The sequence below is a fragment of the Eulemur rufifrons genome, chromosome 15, assembly GCF_041146395.1.
Source record: "Eulemur rufifrons isolate Redbay chromosome 15, OSU_ERuf_1, whole genome shotgun sequence".
Taxonomy (NCBI): Eukaryota; Metazoa; Chordata; class Mammalia; order Primates; family Lemuridae; genus Eulemur; species Eulemur rufifrons.
The window spans coordinates 93,574,250-93,600,408 of record NC_090997.1 but is presented as its reverse complement, the minus strand read 5'-3'; the positions used below and the strand labels follow the sequence as shown (position 1 = coordinate 93,600,408).

Here is a 26,159-nt window from a genome sequence, read left to right as displayed (position 1 = left end):
TAACTTTATTTTAAAAATGAATAAATAGTAACTGAAGACCATAGAGTTTTCAGTGAGTTGTCTCAGAAGACAAGAAACCAAGCCTCCCAAATCAAAGTATAGGAAATACTGATTTCTAATTATTTCCACTTATTGCTGAAAATTCTAAACATATTACAGGTCATAGACCTTGCTGGAATCCAAAGATGTTTCTTATACCAAAAAGAATGAAAGGAAAGTTCCTTGGTGCAATGGGCGTAATTAAAGTCACAAAAGTCTCACAATCTTCTCATATCATGACAGAAAAAAGCAATTACAATTTTGAAACAAAGATAGACTATACAAGGCCAGGTGCGGTGGCTCACACCTGTAATCCTAGCACTTTGGGAGGCTGAGGTGGGAGGATCACTTGAGACCAGGAGTTCAAGACCACCCTGGGTAACACAGCAAGACCCCATCTCTACAAAAAAATTTAAAAATTAGCCAGGCGTGGTGGTGCACACCTGTAGGCCCAGCTCCTTGGGAGGCTGAGGCTGGAGGATTGCTTGAGCCCAGGAGTTTGAGGTTGCAGTGAGCTATGATGACGCCACTGCACTCTAGCCCAAACAACAGAGCAAGACTCTGTCTGTAAAAAAAGAAAAAGAAAAAATATAGACTGTATGGAAAGGCACTGAATATCCCAGGAACTCATGTGGTGAATGCTCAACACTCCGCTCCCATCAGGGAAACCAGAGGAAGACACACCTGGAGGGCCACAAGTTCCCACTGATGTTGTAAGAAAACAAATATACAACAGCAACGCTGTGATCACAGAAAACATGCTCATTCCCTTTGTGGTAATGTGCGGCTACAATAAGGCCCATCCAGAGGCTGAAGGGAAACCTGCTTGTTTCTATTTACTGTAAACTATTTCAGAGCCCTTTAGATACCACTTGGGTGGTATCTTTCCAAAGTCAGAAATCAATTTACCCATTGCCCTGGAAAAACGCCAAGCAATCCCAAAACAACTCTTCATTCCACACTAACCCTCCCCACGCCTGCTTCATGATTTAGCTTCTGGCATCTGCTCTTCTGAGCACTCCCTGGTGGCTGGGCCATTCTCACTACAGCAATCGCTGCACCGAGGATTCCGTTTAGGGAGTCGAGGGCCTGCTTTTGAGTGTCAGGTGTAGGGGCAATCTGTTGGTTTTATCCTATACCACATCCTGATCTGTAACATATAGGAAAAAATCAGATTTAGAGAATGCCAGCCCAACAAAATTATTCTTGTCGCAGGCACGCACGTGAGTATTATCTACACCTATATCTATGTATCTGTCCATCTATACAACCATCTACACGTGTAACTATATAAAATATTATATATGACAGATGGCCATTCTTTCATTTCAGTTCCTTCAGAGAGAAAAGTTCTTTCCTAACTACATCACTTCCCCTCAAGATGATCTCAATTTTCATCATACAAGACTTTCACTTTTGCCAAGAATATAATGTGAAAGTGCTCTGAAAAAGCATCCAAGCACATGGATCTGTTCTTACTTGTAGATTAAAAACACCTTGGAAGTTAATAAAATTGTATTATATTAGATTGTTGTGAAATAAGCAGATTTTAGCTGCTCTTGTCACGCACCAAAAAAAAGGAATCATGTAAGACAATACAATACATATGTTAATCTGCTTCACTATAGGAACTATTGCACTACCGAAATGTGTCTGTATGTATCTATATGTATCCCATAATATCATGTTGTAAACCTCAAATAGACACAATAATATTTATTTTAAAAAATAAAAGCATCTTGGAAGTTGAGAGTATTTGCTTTGTACCACAGGAGCTGAGAATTTACTAATATTGCTACTGGCTTTTTCATTGACATCTAATGTTTAGATGTTTAATGTATACTTTTTTGAAAGAGCAATTCATTTCACAGAAGAATTAACATTTTTATCAACTCAACAGGGAAATCTTGCTTAACAGTTTTACTGGTCAATGATTGCTTGGACATACTCCCCTCTTTCCCATTCATGTTCTTGGATTTCCAACGAAACAATTTCATAAGAGGAAATGAACTAGTTAAAACATGCCTGCCACCTACCCAAACTTTTTATGCTTCTCAATTGCCCTATAAAAAGGGGCAATTTCACTTTCTTCTGTGGGATGTGGCTAGGACAAATATTTTTCTTTTAATTGTTTGCCACACTCTAGGGGAAAGCCTACAAGGAAAATTAAATGTATTATCAAGACGCCTAGTTTAAAAAAAAAAAAAAGTGCTGATTCTGTTGGGATGAGAACCACAGAGCACAGCAGTTCCCCAACTGGATTTGAATTTTATACTGAGAAGTCACACACTGGGCTCCCTCCTTGCACCCTCCAGTACCCTCGAAACACAGACATTAGAGAGGTCCTGTTAGAACCTGAGTTAGATCATGGCCCTCAGCTCAACAACCCTACTCAGGTTCCCATTTCCTTCAGAATAAAGGCCACCAGTCCCAAGAGTGGCCTAAAAGTCTCATCACACTGGGCACGCCCCCTTGCTCGCTGTCCGGCCACACTGGCCACCCTGCAGTGGCACTCCAGACCCAGGCTTTGAACTTGCCCCCCTCTGCCTGTTCAGAAGGGGACAAGTTCTCCCCACCATTGCCTGACCTCACCCCTTGCAGATGTTACTTAGATACCTTCTTCTCAAGGGACATCCTATCTCAAATTGCAACCTCCCTCCCCTTTATGCACAATCTCTAACCCCATTCTCTGCCTTATAATTATTCATATCACTTTTCACCACGTAAAATAGTTTGCATTATTACTTGTTTATCTTTTTTATTGTCTCCCTCCCCCAACTAAAGTGTCAAGCCCAGGAAGGCAAAGATTTTCCTAAGTTTTGTTCGGCGCTTGGGACAGAGCCTAGCAGGCTTTCAATATAAAGGTACTGAATGAATGAACAAAAAAGTGGGAAAAAAAATGATCAATCAACAAGCACTGCACCAGGCACTATGCTCAGGCCTGTGGGAGATGAATATAAACTATTCACGTATTGCTTTATGCTTCAAATCTCTTCCAACTAACATACCTACTCTTTGGTTCTCAGACTTAAAAGTAACTAGCAAGTTTTAATTTCTAAAGCACCTATGACTTCATTATAATTTAAAAAGCCAATATTAACTATGCTGGTGCCTTATGTATGTGTACCATCCTGTTCTCTTTGTATGGTTTCAAAAGAAACAAATGGAATATAGTTCAAGGTGTTAATTACATAAGCTTATTAAAAATGAACCCCTAAGAGGTGTCAGTTCTAACACTTAGCACTTCTATGTTTATGTAGTTTATTAGTTTTATATATGTGAGAAAGTTGAATGCAGTAGGCATAATATTGCAAATTAGCCACTACCAAAGGAAAATTATTTCATTCCATAGACAAGCCTTATAAAGAACTGGCTCTAGTCTGTAAGTCTGAAAGAGAGAGAGCATGGCAGCACAAACAGGTTTTTACATGCTCGTGTTTCTGGGTTCAGGGTAAGGAGGTGGTGTGCTTCCTTATGTGATTGCAATTTAAACAATTTCTCATAATCAGAAAAGAAGTATTTGCATGATTCCATTTTGTAAAACTGAATAACAACTATCTCCAGGCATTCTGTACATCCACATCATAAATGATCTAGACTGATAAATTTGGACAATTTCTTCGTTTTACATTTCGAGAAAAAGTTCTGTGAATAACTACTAGTGGGGAAAATGGTTCTGTTAATGAATATCCCAGAATAAGACCTTTGACCTGCAAGAGCAAACCTGGGCCACAAATACAGGAAGGAAAAAAAAAAAAGAAAGATTCTCAAAAGGCCATTAAATTTAACTGCGAACAGCAGGTACTTTGCCTTCCTCCCCGATCTCAGCAAGCAGGTGTGCTGGGAAGCCGGACAGTAGAAGATTCCCTCTTCCTGTTGCTGCTTCCCCTTCCTTCGGAGCACCCTCAACCCAAGGGGCATCCTGGCTCTGGGCCTAGACCGAGGTCAATTCTGCACCCACCTCCCTACAGACAAGAGTGGCTGTGGGTCTTGACATGACTCTCTGCCTAAAATACAGAAGAGACAACTTGCGTCTCCATAGAAATAACTCACAAAACGCCTAAAAACAGATCAGTCAATTAATTTCAACCTCACTTCATTTTCTCCTCCACATTAGCCCGGCGACATCAGGTAAAACACAGAGGAAAGAGGGGATTCTTCATTCCTGAAACTTGCAGTTCCATGACGCTGGTGTTCTGACAGCAACATCCAAGGAAATCACCAGGAGGAAGCTACCGAGCACGAGGCACCAGGGAATAAATACAGGTCGCCAAATTGTTTTTCAAGATAAAATTTCACTTCTTATACAAAGAACATATTTCAATACCTTATTAGGTCAGAACGTATTTTTGAAAAAACAGGAGACCCTAAATAACTCCAAAGCAGAGAGAAAATTTAACAGGATAAAACCAAGATGATGCTGTTAAAAGACAAAAAGAGAAAAAGCCTGAGATTAAGTCATTTCAACCCAGTGTGTTCCCAGAGGGATAACTCAAGGACTGGAATGCTGGGACTAATGTTTCAAAACTTTCCACAGATGACTTCTGTGTAAATACCCTTCTGATTCCAAACCTTGGCAACCATCTTTAAATCTCCAAGGACAGTCACCTACTTGTTCCTTAGAGCTGCACTGAACTGCATCCATACTCCACAATTTTGTTTTTAAAACATGTACAGATAGGCTTAAGAGAACACAGAATAATTTGTCTAGAAGGGGGCACTAGAGAGATAGCTTGATCTATCCTTCTACCCTTCCTTACGCCTACGGCCATTTACAAAAGAGAAAAATGCTATTTGTTATTAACAAATTATTTACCCATTTTTGTGGGAGTTTTTTTGTGTGGTTTAGTTTTGTTTGTTTGGTTTCCGGTTTTTTTGTCAAGGAAAGAGAAGAGCCAGTATAGTGAAGTGATTAAGATCTCAGGCCCTGACCGTAAGTAACATTAAATCTCTTTGTGCCTTGGAGAGAGGTACCTGCCTCAGGTATTATCTGCCAAATAAATGAGATAATCCATGTGGAACACTCAGGACAGCCTTTGACACCCAAAAACTCAAGAAATGATTGCTCTTAACCATTAACAATTGCTATCATTGCTTATAATTTATTGGAGTATCTTGACCAACTCTTACACTATCTTCAAAAATTTTCCTACATCATAACAAAATCATCTTTGCCCAGGTAGAAACAGTTTCAATGTGTGAAGCAGGTATGACTGCAGATAAAGGCACTCTTAGAAGTCCCAGAGACTCAGGTAAACCAACCCAGCTTCCAAAGCGGTCCTTCCCCCTTTCCTAGCACACATCCAGGCATTCTCCCCAACAGGGATTAGCTCTGCCAGGCCAATGCATGTGTCTTCTCCCTTTGTGACTCTTTGCAATGCCACCAGCACGTCGCACAAGGCAGGCATTTACTAAGAGCTTAACAACTGCACAGATCCATATCTTCCAAACTAAGAGACAGCATGCAGCTTCAGGAATCATATGGATTATTTGCCTTTGTTGCATTTGATCAAGTCTGTAAAACAAGCTGAATGGCTTCTGTTGACTTCCTGACACGTGTGGATTCAGAGCCCAGGAGGATTCCTGTATCTATGTCAGACAGAAAATAGAAGGAGTGTGTGTGTGTGTGTGTGTGTGTGTGTGTTTGCAGTGGGGAGGGGAGGTCTTGGATGGATGAGAGGAATGTTAGGGGCAAAGTTAACGTCTATTGAGCATCTGTGTACCTATACCATGTGTCAGGTATTATATGTTATTTCACTTAAAACATACAAGACTTGATGTAGGTTTTATGACACCATTGAGGGCACAGACACCCGGGGAGGTTGCAAACACGTCCAGCGTCAAGTGGCTACTCAAAGCAGATCCAGGCTTCAAATCCATGTCTGTCTACTCCAAAATCTGGCGTGAGCCCCCAGAAGTACGGGTTTACCTCAGTTGGGTATATAGCAAACTTGAGCTAAACTTAACTGTTTATTTAAGAAATTATAAAACCATCTACTAAGGCCTTCCACAGAAAGCAACCCCGCCCCTATTATGTTTTTAAATAAAACTCACTGTGAGTTAACGATACTCCTGAGATGCATACGCCGTACAGCTGCATAATTCGCCAAACCTCGCACAGGAGGAAACATATGGTCAGGGGCTTGGTCAGGCCAGACAAATTGCGACATCCTCCGCTCCACCATTTCTTCCTGGAGCTGGGCTCACAGCTGACCCCGCAGCCTTGAGGGACCCCACCCACGGGCCCCGTGGGAAAAGCTGTGACCCTGAAATGCTGACAAGGCTGCTGCTGCCCAGACTCCGCAGACTTCTGAGGGCTGCCCCCTCCCCGGCGCTGTACCCCAGCACGGCATATGAGAGCTCGAAATGCGACAAGGAGTCCAGCGCAAGGGGGCAGGAGCCTGGTCTGTGCCCACCAACGACCCCACCCCAATTTGGGTGGGAGAACTGGGCTTGAGGCTGACGGACGGGAGCAGGTAGGTCCTGATACAGATCTGGCCTTGACCTCAGCCCGCTCCAGAGGGCAGGGGGGTGTGTCATCACATCCTGGTAGCCCTGGCCCACCCCTCCCCCAGGAAAGCTTCCTGAGGAAATCCTGACTGCTCCAGAGAAATGGGAGGCTCCGGCAGGAGGATGTAAACAGGAGCAGTGCATTTTGTTCTGTTTCCCTGCAGACCGGAGCAGGGCCTCTGGCTACACAATTTTTTGGCAGCGGTGCAAATAAAATGCCAAGCTGATCAATGGCTCGGATGACTAGAATTTACAAGTCAAGAATATGCCCAGTCTGACTCCACTGAGGACTGCTGAAAGGACTGAGGCGTTCTCACCTAAGCGTTCAGCTTAAGGAAGAATAATTACGATAAATAACAAAAATACAAACAGCACTCTTGAGGCAAGTTCTCCAGCCAAAGTGCAGAATGGTCTCCAGCCCACAACCAGTCCAGCTCGGGCGCAAACCCACCTGGCTAGAGGTTAACTTCCACACGGTCAGGGCCATGTGCCCTGATGTCTCTCTGAGACTTAGCAGGGTGCCTGGCATGTGGCAGATGCACAATAAATATTTGCTGAATGAGAGTTTTTCTCTCTGAAGTGAGATAATCTCTCCCAGCTCGCTCCATGCCCACACATAAGAACATACATACACACCCAGAACACTGCCCTAAAAATCAGAAAAGGAAAATAAAGAGAATGAGTAAAAAGGATACCAACCATCACCCTTTGCTCACACCAACCCCATCCATCCCATCCCATGTTTGTGCTCGTCCTTGGAAATCTCTTCTGGGCCAGTGGATTTCTTTTCCTTTCTTTTCTTTTTTTTTTTTTTGAGACAGGGTTTCATCCTGTCACCCAGGCCAGAGCGCAGCGGAGTGATCTTAGCTCACTGCAGCCTTGAACTCCTGAGCTCGTAAGATCCTCCTGCCTCAGCCTCCCGAGTAGCTGGGACTACAGGCACTGGCCACAATGCCCAGCCTCAGGGCATCCACCCATCTCACCAGGTACAGAACCCAGGAGAAGGGATGCTGTCAGGCTGGAGAGCAAGCCAGCACCTGGCCGGCACAGCCCTCGCCACATTCCCCGCTAGCGGTGATTGACAGCTCTTCTTAGGAAAGGGGAGTATTAACAGAATAAAGATTCAAGTACACACTGGAGTGCCGTGAAAACCAGTGTGGGCTAGATAGAAAGCAATAACTTGGTATTAATAATTAACTACCAAAATTAGAGAATTAATTGTCTTTTAACAAAGCCCTAAGATGCCTCTATCTGTATTTTATTTTTAGGAACAGTAATATAGAGGTTATAGAGATTTTTGAGTCATTTAATTAAGTCTGACACAATTATCCCCCCCAGTGAGCTTTTTAAACACAAAGCTTCATTTAAATATTATTTGGGATCATCCCTTTAAGTACTAGAAACTGCATGCATGTTACCGTTCATATCAACTCAAGATATTGATTCAGCGTAGGGAAAAACTCTTCCCTTTTGCGATTTAACAATCATTTGTAATTTTTTATCTCTGTCATGTTTCTTTCTCAGGCCACTGTGAAACGCTGAACAATCTTTTGGACTGAGGGGGTCTGCTGCCCCCATCCATGCAGTGGATTCTAGGGCCACCAGCGCAGGACCTGATGTTAGGACCTCCTTCCCTCAAACAGCTGAAACAGTCCTGTCTGTCCATGGGGGGCAGTAAGCCCTGGGGACTCCCACAGAGTGACCGCATCTTACAAGGACACCATACAGCTTTTAGTCACCGCACTTCCTGAGAAGGGCAATGAGAGTAACGTGAAAAGACGTCTTATTTTAGAAGATATTTGCTCATGCATCGTAGAAAGAGGTTTTCTAATTGATCAAATGCCCTAGAAAACTTCAATAAAACAGAGCAGACTGATCTGGGCAGTTAAGATTTAAAAGTTAGCTCAAAAACTATTGCCAGCGTGCCCGGCTAATTTTTTAAATTTTTTGTACAGACAGGGTTTCACGATATTGCCCAGGCTGGTCTCGAACTCCTGGCCTCAAGCAATCCTCCCTACTCCCAAAGTGCTGGGATTATAGGCATGAGCCACCATGCACGGCCTGAAAGTCTAGTTTAAAAGAACTCTACTAACATGATCATCCCCCACAAAGGACACGCAGTCCTGCCTATTGCAGGGGATGTTCTCTCCCAGGAAAATCACAATCTGAAAGTGGAGCCACACACACACACACACACACACACACACACACACACACAAAACCAGTAAGGCAATATATGACATGCTAAATACTCAGAAGAATTAGGATTAAGAGAGCTACCTGAGAGTTTCGGAATCCACCAGAACCCAAAAATAATGAGAAAAAAGGAAGAGATCTTACTTGGAGAAGGGTGTCCTAAGTGGAATCCTATTTTCTCTTAATTTTTCCAAATGACAAAACTCAGGCCCAAACACAAACACTTGCTGAGCTTGTATCCAGGGTCCAGATGTTCCAAGTCAGACGCTAGAAATGTACCATCGCCTCACCAGGTCCAGACAAAACTTCATTAAATGAGGTTCTTCTTGATCCATCTTATGCTTCGTTCCTTCCAAGTAACCAACACCTTCTCGTGCCTGTATCTTACAACTAACTTCCTCAGCGCAGCGTCTTCCTTTCTGAAACCTCCCTTCCTCACAAATGGTCTCCACTTTCCTGCCCACATCGATCTTTCAGTCAAAGCTCCCCTTACATGAGCGCTTTTAGATGTAAAAGGCGCTTATAGATTGGGGAGGCTGCCCCATCTGAATTCCTAAAGAGAAATTCAGTCCCGAGATAGGGGAGGATGAGGAGTACTATAGAATCGCCCCTCCCTCAGATCCTCTACCAGGAGAGCCGAAGGCATCTTTGAAGGGGGCTCCGTGCCCCCCAATATGTCTCGGTAAAAAATAAAAAGACAGTAAAAGAATTTGATCCACCAAAACAGAAAACAGTAAACAGGCCTCCTAAAGACAGCAAATGTCAAATGAATGATTCAAACAGTATGCGCTACACAGTGTGCAGACAAGAGAAATACTGATTTTGCCATGTCAAGAGACCATACTATAAAAAAAGCAGCCCAGAGTTGTGAATCATGACAGTGAAGCCTGACAGCCAAGAACTTGCCTGCTCTGCTCATAATGGGGCTCAGTACAATAGTTGAGAGAAAAAATTTTGCTAATCATGGAATGTTCTTTATTTTGTAATATTGCTATCTCTTGACTCCATATTTCATTTTTACTATTTTGCAATGTTTCCTGTTGTTAGAACTTTGGGGGACGTTGCTGACTCTATCCATGTGTTCTTGCCATCTCCTGTGGCAGAATGTACTCTCACCTTGACTTTGCATCTATGGAAACCTTCCTTTTGGTCTTGAGTCACTTCCTACCCCAGCTACAGCAATTGCTACTTTTATGTTCTTCTTGAAAACTGAATCATAAACTCTACATGTGGTCAGGTCAGGCAACTTTGGCATTTCAACTTCCACACTACACTAACTAGCAGTCTACACCCTTTTTTTAATCTATGGCTAAGCTTAACTCCAAGTTACTGGTTCCTCTTGTCATTTTCTTAAGCCAGTGTGCACCTATCCACACGCCCCGTTGACTTTCTGCAGCTACTTGGTGAGTGCGAGGGTCCGCAAAGGAAAGGGTGGCAGCTGTGGATCATCTCTTAAAATTTCTGGTGCCGTTTCCCTTTGGGACCACGAATCACCTTCCTTCTTAATCTCAACTTTAAAACTTTCCTTTTCCTTTGCAAATCAGAAGTTCCTTAATAGGATGTCTGCTGGGCTGTGTAATGGTCCCCAAAGGGAAATGATGGAGATCTGGGCTTGAGTCATTGAACTAGAGCTGGAAAAAGTAATTGGCAGTAACGTCCCACAGAGAGCAGTCCTTCACTAAAAGCATGCGCTACAGATGAGCTAGGAAAGTCTATTTTTCTAACCATCCATTTTCATATTACTTTATGAAGACATTTCATTAAAAGCATTTACTCTGAATGAATGGTGAGGATTAAAATTAATTTATTTGGGGATTTGAACTTTTTAGAATGAATGTCTCATTACATTTTAATTAAAATGTCCAGTATAGAGTCCATAGGGAATAAAATATACTATAAACGGTTTCCATTTTCTCCATATCCTCTCTTACTTTCATTCCTAACCCTCAGCAATCCAGTAAGGAGTGATTTCTGACTCCCCAAATCTTGTATTATAGTTAAGATGCCTGCACATTCTACATAGCCTCAAAGACCTCAAAGGGGAGTAAAATGGTACCAGGAGGGGTCTCAAGCAAAGGTTAACAATTTCATCCAGAAACTTTGATGGCTCCTTCCCTAACACCATCCTCCCAGAATACCATGATTCTCATGATGCTGGATTTGAAGGACTGCGGAGAGGGAATTTGAAGGGTGAGCCCAAGGGGTAGTTCAGGGCAGCTCTGGACTTACGGACGTCACCATCAACATTCCTTTGCAGCTGTGCCTCCCCCAAAACCCCTGGCTGGAGTCCATGCCCCACATCAGCGTATCTGCCCCCTTGCCTTAGAAGTCAGAAATCTAGCACCAGGGAGACTTTTATCCATGTTGAGCTAAGATTCTCTCTCCATACCTTCTCCCAGCTCTGTCCTGGGTAGTGTCTGAGATGGAAAGAGGAAAGGCAGAGAGGTGTCTTCCTCTTTGGGAGACTTTAATTCAACTCCACCACTTCAGATGAAGGCGGAAAGCATTCTCCAGCCTACATTTCCTCACCACTGCCACCCCCACGCCACCTTCATAAAAATATATATACTGGTAATAATGGTGAGCAGGAAAAGAGGGGACAGCCACAGGCACTGGTCTGAGGCCATGTCTGGGTGGGAAGGCGGGACACAGTGCGATTTCTCCCACTGCCCCGTCCACTCCATCGCTCAGCTCATATAACCGAACAAGAAATGCTGCGCATTCATCAAGGAAAGTAGAAAAACAAAAAAATAAAAGTAAATAAAAAGAAAATAAAAGGAACTGTGCTTCCCTCTGTCTTTGTCTCTCTTGGCACTCACCAAGTGCCTCGGGGGAGGCACCTGTCTTCCTCACCGTTGGGGGCCCACCCGTGTCCAGCAAACATTTGCTGAATACGTGTCTATGCTGCTACGGCCGGGGTTTTGCTGAGGCGCAGTGCTTATCTCCCTCCTCATGTTTCCTTGTCTACTGGTCAAGGTGCTGCGCTGTGCGAGGTACTGAAACTGGAAAAAGCTCTCCTCTCTTCATACGTTTCTCCTTCTCCCCGAAGCTCACAGCTGCTCCCCTGTAATGATAAAGTCCCCACCCGTACTAATTTCCTATGGCTGCCATAGCAATGGATCAACAACTGGGTGGCTTAAAACAACAGAAATGCATTGGCTTGTGGTTCTAGAGGCTAGAAGTCCTTGCCACTCACTTCCTAGCTCTGGTGGTTTGCCAGCAATCTTGGGCATTCCTCGGCTTGTAGACGCATCGGTCCAATCTCTAGTGTCACGTGGTGTTCTCTTTGGATGTCTTTATCTCAGCTTCCCTCTGTGCATGTCTGTGTCTGTGTCCAAATAAGGACATCAGTTATATTGGCTGGGTGCCCACCCTGATGACCTCATCTAAGCTTGGTTAAATCTGAAAAGAACCTATTTCCAGATAAAGTCACATTCTAAGATACCAGGGGTTAGGGCTTCCACATATCCTTTTTGGAGAGACCCAATTCAACCCACAACAGCACCTCACGGGGTCACTGGAACAGTGACATGAGATAACACATGGAAAGAGCATGGTGCAGTGTTTGACACGCAGTACCTGCTCAATAAATACCAGTAGCTAACATCAGTATTATTCTTATTATTCTTCCTGGGTCATTCCTTCTTTCTGTCCCATAGCATATTGTTAAAAAGGATTTAAAAGCAAGTCTTTGTAGCAGTGAAGTTTCAAAGAAGAATATTCCAGCTGTCACACAAAAATATAACCTCCAATCAAACTTCTTGGGAAAAAAATAATTACAACGGTTGACTGGGTGATAAATTGTGGGATGTTCCTTGATCTGTCTCCTGAACTCTGAAGCATCAAGGACGCGTGGGATGAGGAACTGTGTAAGAATCAGTAAAGGAAGTCCTCCAAAAAATCTGCTGACAACTGAATTTCTAAGTTCTTTTAGTTTGTAAAAAAAAAAAAAAAAATTCAACTCTACCCTGCACATGTTCCCTATAGAACCAAAAAGGAATATGGGCACATTTCAGAGATATTGTGGGTTCAGGTCCAGACCTCTGCAATAAAGCGAATATCATGATAGGGCAAGTCACGTGAATTTCTTGGTTTCCCAGTGCATATAAGTTATGTTTACACTATACTGTAGTCTATTAAGTGTGCAACAGCATTATATCTAAAAATAAAATGCAGAGACCTTAATTTTAAAATACTTTATTGCTAAAAATGCTAACAACCATCTTTCTGAGCCTTCAGCAATTTGTACTTTTTTGCTGGTAGAGGGTCTTGCCCCAATGTGGATGGCTGCTGATTGACCGTGGTTGGGGTGGCCGCAGCAATTTTGAAAAATAAGACAACAATGAAGTTTGCCATCTAATAGACTCTTCCTTTCAGGAAAAGGAGGCCACTCAAACTTTCTTCATAACAGCAATAAAGCTGTTTTGCTTTATTATCATTCCTTGTTCACTGGAGTAGCACTTTTAATTTCCCTCAAGAACTTTTCTTTTGCATTCACAACTTGGCTAACTGTGCACAAGAGGCCTAGCTCTCGGCCTATCTCGGCTTTCAACACGCCTTCCTCACTAGGCTAAGCTTAATCATTTCTAGCTTTCGATTTAAAGTGAGAGATGTACGGTTCTTCCTTTCACTTGAACACTTAATGGCCATTACAGAGTTATTAATTGGCCTAATTTCAACATTATTGCATCTCAAGGAATAGGGAGCCCTGGGGAAAGGTCAATGGAGCAGTCAGAACACACACACCATCTATCGAGTTCGCCATCTTATATGGGCATGGTTCATGGTGCCCCAAAACAATTACAGTAGTAACATCAAAAACCACAGATCACCATAACAGAATAATGATGAAAAAGCTTGAAATGTGCAAGAATTACCAAAACGTATCACAGAGACTCAAACTGATCATGTGCTGTTCGAAAAAATGGTGCCAGAAGACTTGCTAGACACAGAGTTTTCACAAAGCTTAAATTTGTAAAAAAAAAAAAAAAAATACAGTGTCTGCAAAGCGCAATACAAGGTATGCCCATATATACATACTTACACATTTTTTTTAAATAAAAAGTCCAAGGACCATAGATGCTTAAGCATGGCTTTAGAAAACCAGAAACTAGAAAACCAACTATCTAAGGAGGAATGACTTAAATTTAAAGGAAAATAATGAAGTTCATCACCTCCAGTGTGAAAAGATACTTAAGAGTCTGGCTGTACCCCTAGCTGAACAACAGTGACTGTCACAACCAAGGCACTGGCCTGCTTTTCTCCGCACTAATAAAGCTTGTTTGGATACGGACCCTCCTGGACCACAGGAGGAAACGTCACGACTCCTTCCCCCTATTCGTTTTGCCAAGTGATTTTTCTACCAAAACAACACTCAGAGCCTCATCAGTCCTCCCTGCCAACTGCATTGCATAACTCGGTGCTTACTTCTCTTGACCCGACTAGCAAGTTAGGATTCAGACCGACCCACCTTGGCTTGCTCACTTGGTTCTTGGCTGGTCCTCAGGAACCACAGGTAACCCAGTGCCATTGGGCAACTCTTGCCCTGGATTTTCTTCTTTATATGTAAGGACTTGAAACAGAACATACCCAAACTTGTCTGCTACCAACAATAGGTTTATGTGCCTCAAAATCTTGATTTTTTTTTTTTTTTTAAAGCCAAACCTAATGAAACCAAACTGCTCCCCAGCTTGAAAATCTTTTTGGTGACAACAGAAGACTGTCTTTCCCAATGTTGTGAAAGTGGGCCTTTCTGTTTTCCGCACTAGAAGAACAAACTGGAAGACATGGGACTGAAGTGGTGCTGTTCTAGAGCTTGCTGCAGCCTGCTTTCAATGAGGCGCTAGGTGTCCGTGCTTTTCTCCACCTCCTTGCAATTGGGGGGCCGGCAAAGCCTTGAGTGTTTGCCATACTGACCCACGCTATGACATCCAAGTCCCCAGGAACCAGGGAACCTGGGCAGAAACTAGGAAAACCCAGACTGCAGGTCACTTTCTGGCTTTACCCTCAAACTCTGCTCAAAGAATAGCAGAGCCCATATCCATCTGGGCCTGTTCTGCAGATATATAAGCTCGTTATTTTCCCTGTTCTACAGATAAAACAAATCAACTTGGAAGGCTAAAATTTGCAGAAGCCAAAATCAAACAGCAGTTGTTGAATTATGGGCATTGAAATACGAGCAATGAAATATGGACATGTTTAAAAGAAAATGAAGAAGCCTAGATTATTTACATGGCTAAAGGATAGCGGGTGCCAACAAGAGGAAGTTTCTTATAGCACTGAGGGCATAAAAACCAGTCAGTGTATATAGTAAAGGCACCCTATGAATTGCAAGAAGTTATACAAATGTAAGTACAATCATTCTAATCTCTAGAGCAGCACTTCTTAGAGTACAGGATGTGACCTGCTAAGATTCTCTTGAGGTTTAAGGACTGCACTAGTTCTATCTGTCTCCCCTCCTGGTTTCTATGGAAGTTCCTCCACTTCTATAGAAGGCATCTTGCCTTCTAAAGATGCAAACTCAGAATATGTAGCTACTTAGGGACATGACGAGCCAAAGAGTTCTTAATATAGAACGCTAACGTGGGGTTACTATCTGACATTTTGTTCTTTTGAAACAGGTACACAGTTCTTCGCTAATGCAAAAGTTACATCACATAGATTTTACAATATCCTTTACGTATCATTTATGAATCACTTGACAACTATTTACTTTAATACTCATAATGAAGTCTCAGTTTCATAATATTCTAATCAAGGCAAATTGCTACTGTGCATCAGTGTTATGAGGCTCTTCCATTAAATCCCCACCCTGGCTCCACATGTTAGGTAAGTTACGTCCACAAGTTGCAGAAGGCAGTCATGAGCATACCCCAGTGGATTATGTCTTAATGCTAGAATTCTTAGAAAGTTTTTAATAAAACTGTAATTCACAATAAAATATACTTTAAAAATGAAATGTTTTCTCTTTCCAGAATAAATGGTCTTTACAGACTTAGATTCATAATGAAGTTAACCCAAAATAAAAATTTATGTAAGCAGCAAATTTATTCACTGCAATTCTTTCTCAAACCACAGTGAGTCCCACTTTCTGCCGTATTCACACTGAAATGTGTCAAGGGATGCCTTTTTAAATTCCTGATTAGAGACTGAAGACTCCTAATTAAAACTCAAAGATTCAGAATGAATCATTTGAACCCCGACAAAAACAGCTGTTCAACGAATGAAACCCAGGGAAAATATTCTAAAGAAAAAAAATCAGGATAATGAAACCAGATTTAGTATATTCACATGAGTTCATCACTCAAAAAACTGAAATCATTAATTAAGTGGATGCTTTTAATATTTTACATGTTTCTAATAAGTCAACTATTCAAAAGCTTTCATATTATTGTGCAATTTAGACATACACACGCACACAAAAAGACTAAAAATAGCAATGTTGATACCATTTAAACAGAAAATATATTTTTGTTACAAATATTTTCTTGCCTCCAGAAAATCTTGGTTATTCAGAAACATTCGTATATTTTCTCACTTGAGTATAGAAGAATATTTTAAACACATATTTCTTAAGATGTAACCTGAAGGTTAATACCTTGATACAATTTATGCATTTATTTTAAAACTATATATTAAAAAGGGCATTTGAACTAAATTAAATCAACAGCTAAAATCAATCCTAAATGGAATGTGTGGAATTAGAACATCATCCCTCCATTTAAAGATAAAAATGAAGGGAAATTAATTCATATTCTAACTAAAGAGGTTAAACTTTTATTAATAGTTAATAACACACATTTACAAACAGTTCTAGTGATTTTATTAATCCTCATGAAACCCGATGATGTGAGTGGCTATCAACCTCATCATTTTATAGATGAGGAAACTGAAACACAAAATAGTTATATAACTTGCCCTGGTTACATGTCCATTAATGGCTGAAGCCAGGATTTGAGCTCAATTTTAAATAGTTCCTTAGCTCTTAACTGCTTTATTATGCATACTACCTTTCGGTTTTCTAAGAGATGTTTAATTATTTTTTTTGTTTCTAAATACTTTAATCTAGATTAAAGTTGTTACTCTTCTCTCTTTCAAAACTTTTTTTTTTTTTTTTTTTTTTTTAACCCAGATCATTTTCAAGCAAGGAAGTCTGCAAAATTGTTCATGGTTTATTTTATAAGTGAAGTCTTTAATCCATCTGAAAAATGGATGAAATTTTATAGCAAATGCACATATTCTTGAACTAAGAGTATTTCTTTCTTCTACAAGTAATATTGGAACACCATATTTTCAAAGTACCAAAAACAGTATATAAAGAAAGGCTGGCCGGCCGCTCACTCTAGTAATCCTAGCACTCCAGGAGGCTGAGGCAGGAGGATCAGTTGAGGCCAGGAGTTCCAAACAGCCTGAGCAAGAGTAAGACCCCATCTTTACAAAAGATAGAAAAATTAGCATGTTGGTGCTCTCATGTAAGTTGACATTGGAGGATAGCTTGAGCCCAGGAGTTTGAGGTTGCAGTGAGCTATGATGATACCACTGCACTCTAGCCTGGGTGACAGAACTGAGACTCTGTCTCAAAAACACAAACAAACAAAAGCATATAAGCATATTTTAGATCTAAGTGGGAAAAAAAATCTTGCCTAATAGCAAAACTTAGGCAAAATTATTAAAGTCAATAAAGTCAAAGGTGCCTAAGTAAATTTTAATTGTAGCTAGGTTTCAAGACATATACCAAGATTTTTTACTCTGCTCAACAATAGCATTTTTGGTTAAAAATCATATGATTCTTATACTGCATTGATTAGTTTCTTATTATTTGCATGCTAGAAGAAAGAATGAAGCCATAACCAGGCACAGAGTGACAGGCACAGACGCCGAACCTTTCTCACTAACTACTGGCTGCAAAATGAAACTAATAAATGGTGAGTGAAGCATCAAAATCAGTCATGAATGGAATCTGCATCACAGACATCCAAGGAGGACTGCAATGTATCCCAGTGGACACATGGAACCTAGTCTGAAGGGTAAACATTACAAATACAAACGTATTCCTGTTTTCACGAGTCATCTTGGAAAGTTGAAAGACATAAGAGAGGCTTTCAGAGAAGAAAAACAACATACTGATTAAAGAGAGGAAAAACTATCCCATTATCCAGCATTTGTCGTCTGAGTCTCAGAGTTACCGCAATGCCTGGGTACCCAGGCTCCAGGCTGGAGATGTCTATGTTACATGACTTCATGCTAGAGAGATACAAGATAGTTCATCTCTGAGGCATCTCTCCTCATAAAGAATTAATGCTGCCCAGGGAAACACTTCACAGAACAAAAGAAGGGACACTAGACATCTGGCTAGGAGCAAAGCTAATGAGGAACAGACCTACCATTTTCGGTTCTCGTTACCAACAGTGAATGAATAAGTGGATGAGTATCCCATTTGAAAAGTGACAATTTCATATGGTGACAAAAGTATATTTTGCCTCAAAATTAGCCTGAAGGTTTGGTTAAATCTTACAGTCTTAGTCTGTACTCACTGGTATTAAATGGTATAGTTAATTGTAGGAGTCTTAGCCTCTGTCCATCTAAATTCACTCTTTTGAGATCAATTTCCTTTTTATTGTATGACAAGAATGTGTGTAAACCAGGGGTAAGTACATCACCTATTACAGCGGGATTACGATGGCCAAGTCTAAAGCAGGAAGCACCGCGGCCCTCTTAAAAAGAATACTTTAGATAAACCCACAGGTTTCCCTCTTACGGTAAAATTGAGCTATGGATTTGTTAAACAATCTAATTGTGAAACTGAATATTTCCCACTATTTCACTGTACTCTAGAATTAGCTTTTAAAAGATGGATTTAAAGATCATTCAGCTGTAGCATAGTGTGCATATTATTATAAATAATAATTCCTCCTTTTAAGGAACCACATAATTGACTTTAGGATAGTGAGACAGGTATACAGATACATGTACGTATATGTGATTAAAGACATTTTTCTTTAGAAAGAAAAAAAAAATCACAAGACATACATCTTTACAACATCTTGCATTAACTCAGCATGCTCTCTAGCGTAAAAGAATTATCAAAAGACAGCTAGCACGGAGCAATCCTTGCTTAGACACCAGTAAAACGTTGGGCCTAAGGAAGCCAGGTGATAGGTGATGATCGGGTTCACAAGCATTTGGTCCGGGCTCTCGCCATCTCTGCCTGGATCACTTAAGTAGTCTCTTTCTCCCCAAACTCATCACCAAGTCATCCCCCACGGGGGTTAATTTTCCGAAACACAAAAGCAAACACGTCCCACGCCAGCTTAAAACTCTGCAACGGCTTCTCCTGGGTGCCCACAGAATGACATCCAGCCACATTTGCACACATACCTGGCACCCACCTCAGTGCTCTGAGCCCTCTCCCACCTTTGTCCCACTTCACTCTGCGGGGAAGGCCCTTCCTTCCCCTTTCCTCTTTACCCCTCTCACCTTAGAAGGCCTGTCTGGAAACTCCTACTCACCCGCCAGGGCCCAAATCCAAAGGTATGTCTGGGCAGTGGCCTCCCCCGCTTCCTGGGCCAATGATCCTACAGCCTTCAGGGCACTCTGCCCGCCACCCAGTGGGAAGGCTATGTAGGCACGGGACGGAGGGTGGGGCTGCCACAGCTTTTCCTACAAAACTCCGCTTTTATAGAAGTCAGGGGTGTATCATTAATACTTAGCTCAACAGCTTAAGCAAAACAGCTGACAGCCAATAAATAAAGGCCTGAATAGATGTGGGAAAGAATTAACTACAGGTGGCTAAGGGGCTCACACCTGCAGCCCTAGCACACCGGAGGCCGGGCTGGGAGCATCACTTGAGCTTGAGTTTGAGGCTGCAGTGAGCTATCATGGTTCCACTGCACTCCAGTCTGAGCCACAGGAGTGGGACCCTGCCTCAAAAAATAAATAATTTAATTAACTAAAAATAAATGAAATAAAATTGCAACTAGAAATCAATTTTAGGGAAATATATGTGCCAACTCTCAGCGTCTCCATTTATATCTGCATGATTTAGTACACACGTTTCCATCTGAACTGTAAAATGGGGACAATAATACCCACTGGCCACACTGAGGATCAAGTGAGGTAAGGTACTCCAGGAGCCCAGCACAGCAGTGGAACTCCGTCTTCCAAGTGCTGCCCCCCACCCCCATAGAGCTTGCATGCTACTATCAGAGAAGTTGGAGTCAACCATGAAAAACAAGGACATCAGTAATAATCCAAGCAGAGGATTATTATTACAGTATGGCTGAGCAAAAGAACAAAGAGAAGGTAGAGACAGCAAATGAAGGCAGAAAGGTGGGAGGAGGGGACCCTGAAAGAAGGTACTTTAGCACAAGGGCCATCTTTGGCAGGAAAAGATTCAGTGACCCCAGCCAGAATTATGAAAGCCATTAACTTCGTCTTTGGCAAAGAAGTGAACATCGGAATGCCTGAGTTCTGGCCCCTACTCGGTTACCTTGAACAAGTCATTACACCCAGAGCCCTTGGAGCCCTCCTCTCTGAATAAGGGGGTTGAGGGCTCATTTCCAAGGGCACTTCAGTCTCTTCCACTACATCACCCTGCAACTTCTCCGCTTACAAAATCTACGAGGCTTTCAGCTGGCTAAAAGGAACATAAAATTAAGATGAAGTCAGAATATCTGAAGCGGGCTGACTCTCAAATTCCAATATGTACAATTAATTAAGTCATTAGCTGATAGGCTTAACTCAAGAAACCTCCCAAGAGAATATGTAAATTAGCTGCTTTCAAAGGAGTTAGCATTTTAAAAGGCCCCTCGGGATCTCACTAACATCTCCCCTCCCCCACATTTGGCCTAAAACAACAAAGGAAAGGAGGGGGGTTTGGGTTTTTGTTTGTTTTGGATTTTGTTTGTATTTAGAACTGGAGTAAATAGCAAGACGGGATAAATGTGACAGTTCCGTGGACTGAAGCTTACGACATAGTTTTCTTTAGCTTGTACAGGACTCAGAGTAGAGGAAGGTTCGGAGTATCTCTATACAATGCATATTTTCTAAGCCTGCTGGGAAATGGGTGTAAATTGTAAGAACGGAGCAGGGAACAGAGGAAATTTCAGGTTGGGGGAGGTGCATCTTGCAGGATCCTACAAACAATAGGCACTACCAACCCCCCTCCCAGTTTACAAGTAGTTTTAAAGACCTAGCTCTGCTTTAAAGGCCCCCGAATTCTGGAGGCAGAAGCTAAAGAACTATCACAATTTGCCAAATGGATAATCAGTCCTGAAAAAAATGATCTACCATATCTAACCGGCATCTAATAGGCATCTAATAACCTTAGCAATTCCTACTCTTAAAAACAACTACGCTTCCCCACCAAAAAGAGGAATCGTGTGTCTGCAACCATCGAGTAAAGGTAAAAGAGTAAAATCCCACAGGATTCTGACTCATTTTGCACTTCTCAGCAGAAGTCTAAGCACGTCGTAGGAAAAGGTGACAGGCTTTGAAAACGCAGGCCAACCACAGGTTGCAGTTCATGAATAGAACAGTACATTTCACAAGAACACCATGGTTTAATTGCCCAGGGCTTACACACATTTTGCAATTTACCATTACTGTTTCCAGTGGAAGCACCAGGATTTTAATTTGCGTGATCAAACTGCCTAAATGGTAGCTACAGCCTGAGCAGAATTTGTTAACATCTTCATAAATGCATCCCATTGTAGCGGGTACATAAGTCTTTACAGAACGGTGTTTTGGTGTGACGCCTGCATTTAAGAAGTACATACTTTTTTCCTTTTTCAATCAACAAAACTATGTTCTCAGAAACCAGTAAGTCACAGGCACTGGAGATAGAAAAGTGAGTAAGATACTGACCCTGCCCTCCAGGCACTCACAGTCTCACAGTCTAGCATTTCTTTTGTAAGCTCATTTTCTCTTAATTCTATATCTATTTATATATTCACTTATTAGCATTTATTTATTCTAGCACAGCTCAAACATTTTCATGCTGTAAATTATACTATTATTTCTTCTCTAAATGAGCACTTTGTTAACAATTATCTGAAAGCAACTATTTGGTGCTTAACTGTGCATGGACTGAATTAATCTACATGCAAAATGTGTCCTAATGAACTAAAACACCATCCGTATTTACTGAGATCCATGACTCTGGGGCAATACCCTTCCCTGGGTTATAACCAACAAAATCCAGGGGTGAGGAGACTTGCTCAGCACTGTCAGAAAAGAGGAACTGCACTCATTCACATAAAAAATGTCTCTGCCTACTAGGCTGTGAAGTTTGATTTTTACACTTACAATATAAAAAAGTAAAGTACTGTGCCTGAAATCTGTTAAGACACAGATTTCCCCCATTACCTCCGCTCTCCTCTTCAAGTTGAATAGGGAAAAAGAATGTTTCAAATTGCTTTGTACAGAAAATACTGGAAATTACATTTCTACTAAGTTGATCTGAGATAATTAACTATGGAGCATCACAGCATCAGGCTCCCGACTGGTACTGGCCAGGGACCTGGGGTCAAGTCTGACATTGGCACTAACAAGGTTGTGCCACTGGTCAAGTCACTTCACCACTCTAGGCAGATAGATGACTGCAAAATCCTATATTGTAAATGCAAAAATGAACGAAATGGTGGCTTTTATTTCAGTAAGAATAGGGAAAGTCAACTGTCAGTTTTGTGTCTTGATATATTCCCCAAAGATGCAGTTTTTAGAAACACCTGGAGGAAGGTTTTCTAATAGCAGAGAGAAGATCTTCCCTTTTAACCTTGTGTCTCCCTGCATGGCTTGTACAAAGGAGAGTTAGGCCACGTCTTTTTCCTCTGAATTTTACTAAAGAATAATCCTGATGCCCACGTTTACCCCATACAAAGAATGGGAAAACACAAAGGACATAACCCGTTTCGGACAAGCTTTTATGTTCTTTCCAGGCTCACGATAAACTATTAGCTCTGTAAGAAGTACATATTTTCTTTGCTCCTGCATCTGCCCTTTGAATAACAAGTTTGAACTTCTGGGGCTCCACCCCATTTTTTAACTTCGCCAAAGAACACTTTGCTACAACTGACCCAACAGTGCTGGAATCTGCCAGGCAAGAGAAAGCAAATCTTCAGAAAGTGCCACCTGCTAACCCTTCTCCCTAAAGTAACCCACAGCCCAACTTCCATGTCAGCCAGCCCACCGACCCTCCCCACCCCCCACCCCACACCCTAGTAAGGGATGCAATGGGATGTTATCAAACCAATTTCCTCTGGGACTTAAAATTTACAGGGCTGGATCTAAGCAAGAAATAACAAGATGAGTTTCCTGCTTGATGAAATTAAAAAACAATGTCACCACAACTTTAAAATGTTCATTGGGTTTTCTGGAATTTCAATGAAGGACCACATTCATCTGTATAGTTCAAAAATGCAAAAACAACCTTTTATATCCAAAATATATAGTATGTAAATGTACATTGTATATGTATGTACATACATTCTTTAAATACTGGTGAGTAAGAAGAGCAGATAAAAATCTTTAGCCAACTTTCCCAGGTTCTCTGTACAGTAATAATCACAATACCAGTGGACACCTGAAAACAGAGTACCTGAGACTTTAGGATGTCTGGAAAGAAGAGGCACAAGACTCTATCTGCAGGGGAAAAAATAGAAAACTACATTTACTGAGCACCTACTATATGCCGAACAGTATGCCAAGCACTTGATACACATCAGTTCAGCTAAATCTCAGAAAATGCAAGAAGCAAGTCTTCTTTTCCTCACTGTTCAGGTGATGAAACTGAGGATGAGAGGGGTTGAATAACTTGGCCAAGATCACGCAGTCAGTCAGAAAGCTGGGGCTTGACCCAGCCTAACTTACTTCAAAGCCCAAGAGCTTAATCAGTGTGCTAAAACCATACAGTGTTTATCATTCCCAAAGAAGGGTTTCTTTCTAAAAATGGCATCTCCTCCCATTCGACAAACAAAAGATCTCAAAGTAAATCTAGACCCTTTTCCAATAATCTACACATCTGACAACTCCAAATCTTTAAACTAAAGTTGCCCTTTTATGTGTGGATTAAGATGTGTGACTGTAATAACCCCCACCCATCCAATTCGGTCTACCTGCCTAACTACAGGTCCACCAAAGTAAATCTACTAATTCCCCGAGGTATTAAAACCTGAGCAGGTTAAAACTTCATCCTCCAAGGATTTAAGAACTGTTTTCCAGAAACTTTGCCAAATCCATGGGTGGTTTTGGTCACTGGACATTTCAAAATACATGACAGCACAGATTTAGCAAAATAAGTCCTATTGTTTTTAAGCCCCAAACATATAAAACAAATATCCTGCAGTTCTACAAACTGAAACACTGCAAACAGAGTGAGCAAACATTGTGGCGGTTCGGAGTAAGGAAATGGTTGTTTTTCTCTCGTGGTCACACAACAAATGGTGAAGAGATAAACATCAGTAACATCAGCCTTTCCCCAAATCCAACATCCACCAAATACTATTTATTTATCTACTTCTTTGAAGGACTCTTTTTTTTTTTTTTTTTGCCTCTTCCACACCAACATCTCAGCAGGTGTCCCACATTAAACTGTTGAATATCGTACCCCGATTGTTTAACAAATATCTTTGATGTGATCTGTGGCTGGTTATTTTTTAATTAGGGATTGAAATCCAATACCTTGTGTATTTAACCCCCTAAGCACTAGAGCAAGAGAAGGACGAATCTGAGGAGTGGGGCTGCCCAGCGGGTGGGCGACAAGGGAGAGCTCGGTCCCAGAGGGACGGCTGCGGCCACGCTTCCCGCGCGTCCCCTCCCCAGGTAACTCACCAGGATGCCCATCACGTCCCTCCAGAGTCGGGAGAACGCCTCGGACGTGCCAGCGCCCGGCTCGGGTTCCGGAGCGGGCTCCGGCTCCGGCTCCGGCTCGGGCTCGGGCCCCGGGCCAGCTGCTCCCGCGTCCTCCATGGCCGCGTCCCGCGCGCCGGCCGTGCGTCCCGGTCCCCGAGGCGCCCTCGCCCCGCACAGCGCGCGGCCGGCCCTCGGCGCCGGGTCCCCGCCCGCCGCGTCACCGAGCCGCGCCCCCGAGCCGCATGCCCCGGCCACCCGGCGGGGGCCCCTAGCACGAGCCCGCACCTCGGCCCTAGGTGGCCGCGGGCAGCGCCACTGACAACTCCAGAAAGTTTCCCATCCCAACTCGGCTCGGCAACAGGGTAGCAGGAGGCAAAGTCCGCACCACCGAGTGGTACGGCGGGGACTTCTCCCAGCCCAGAAGCAATTAAACCCGCTGCAAAGGCATTTCTTCCTGTGACGGGGACCAGCTAACTAAGGCACGCCACCCTTCTCTTCTAGCAAGTCCGGGCAGGGCCCTGCAGGGTGACCGCGGCGCCGCTGGAACTTGGAGGGAGCTCCCCGGGACCCCTCTCTGCAGAATGAGCTCTTCCAGCTCCACATGACTCTCCCCTCGAGGCTAAAGAAAGCGTTTAGCAACAAAAGGTGCTCTGATGTCAGGCTCTTTGCATGGAAATGAGCCGCGGACAGGAGAACAAATCGCCTGTTGAAAGAGCAGCGGCGCTGCGCTCCCCGGCCCGCGCAGGGTCCCGATCACGCTATTCACGGAAACGTTTTGTTCACAGAAACTCAACAAAGTTAATCTTTAAGCTACTCCCCCCGCAAAGGGTTCGGGAGTAGTCGGTGTCGTTACAATGCACACCTCGCCCCTCGTGAAGCCAAGCGACATAAGGAATTACAACCCTGCCTCTGTCAGCCAAGACTCCGCTGAAAAACAAGTGTGAAAGCTTGGGCACGAGCCATTGTTTGGATCATTTTTATGAGTGGGGGCATTTTGGCTCCTGAGTGCCCACAGTGCCATGCATCGCCAGGGCTTTCAGCTGATGAGGGGAAGTGTGCTTTGGGTTCTAATGGTTCCTGTACGTTCGGAAACACAGGGAAGGGCTGTTTTCAAAACTAAATGTTAATGGTTGTGGCCACTCAGCCTACACACACTTGGGGCCCTGTGTGTGTTTTTCCAAGGGGAAGATGCATGACGGATTTATTTTCTGAGGGAAATAGCCCTGTAGAGATTATTTTTTCCTTTTGTGAGTCTATCTTTAAAAGCCACTCAGAGAATTTTCCCTGGGAGATGACAGTACTTGTCACATTTGATTTGGTGATTGATCACTTTGCGAAACAGTTAAGAAACCAAGAGGAGGATTCTGCCCCTAAGTTAAAGAGCTGTGCGGTTAAAAAAAAAAAAAATTAAGAAAGAAAAGAGAAAGAGATGCCCCCATGGAGAGAGCCCTTGCTTGTTTCTGAGGCCTCTCCCGTTTGTTGTTTTTTGGGGTTTTTTTGTTTTGCTTTGTTTTGTTTTTTCCTTCTGAGCCCACATAAAAGAAAGAGGCTCAGAGCATGTCCTT

At 42.6% G+C, this 26,159-nt stretch overlaps 1 protein-coding gene across 2 annotated transcripts in view; it reads right to left on the bottom strand.

Moving 5' to 3' along the window:
* The window catches only part of SASH1 (SAM and SH3 domain containing 1), a 166,977-nt gene extending 142,190 nt beyond the window's left edge, over positions 1–24,787 (bottom strand). For both annotated transcript variants that reach the window (XM_069487623.1, XM_069487625.1), the window contains exon 1: positions 24,574–24,787. In XM_069487623.1, the coding sequence (XP_069343724.1) occupies positions 24,574–24,711 (138 nt within the window). In that variant the 5' untranslated portion in view covers positions 24,712–24,787. The remainder of the gene's footprint in view (positions 1–24,573) is intronic.
* Positions 24,788–26,159: the final 1,372 nt, after the last annotated feature.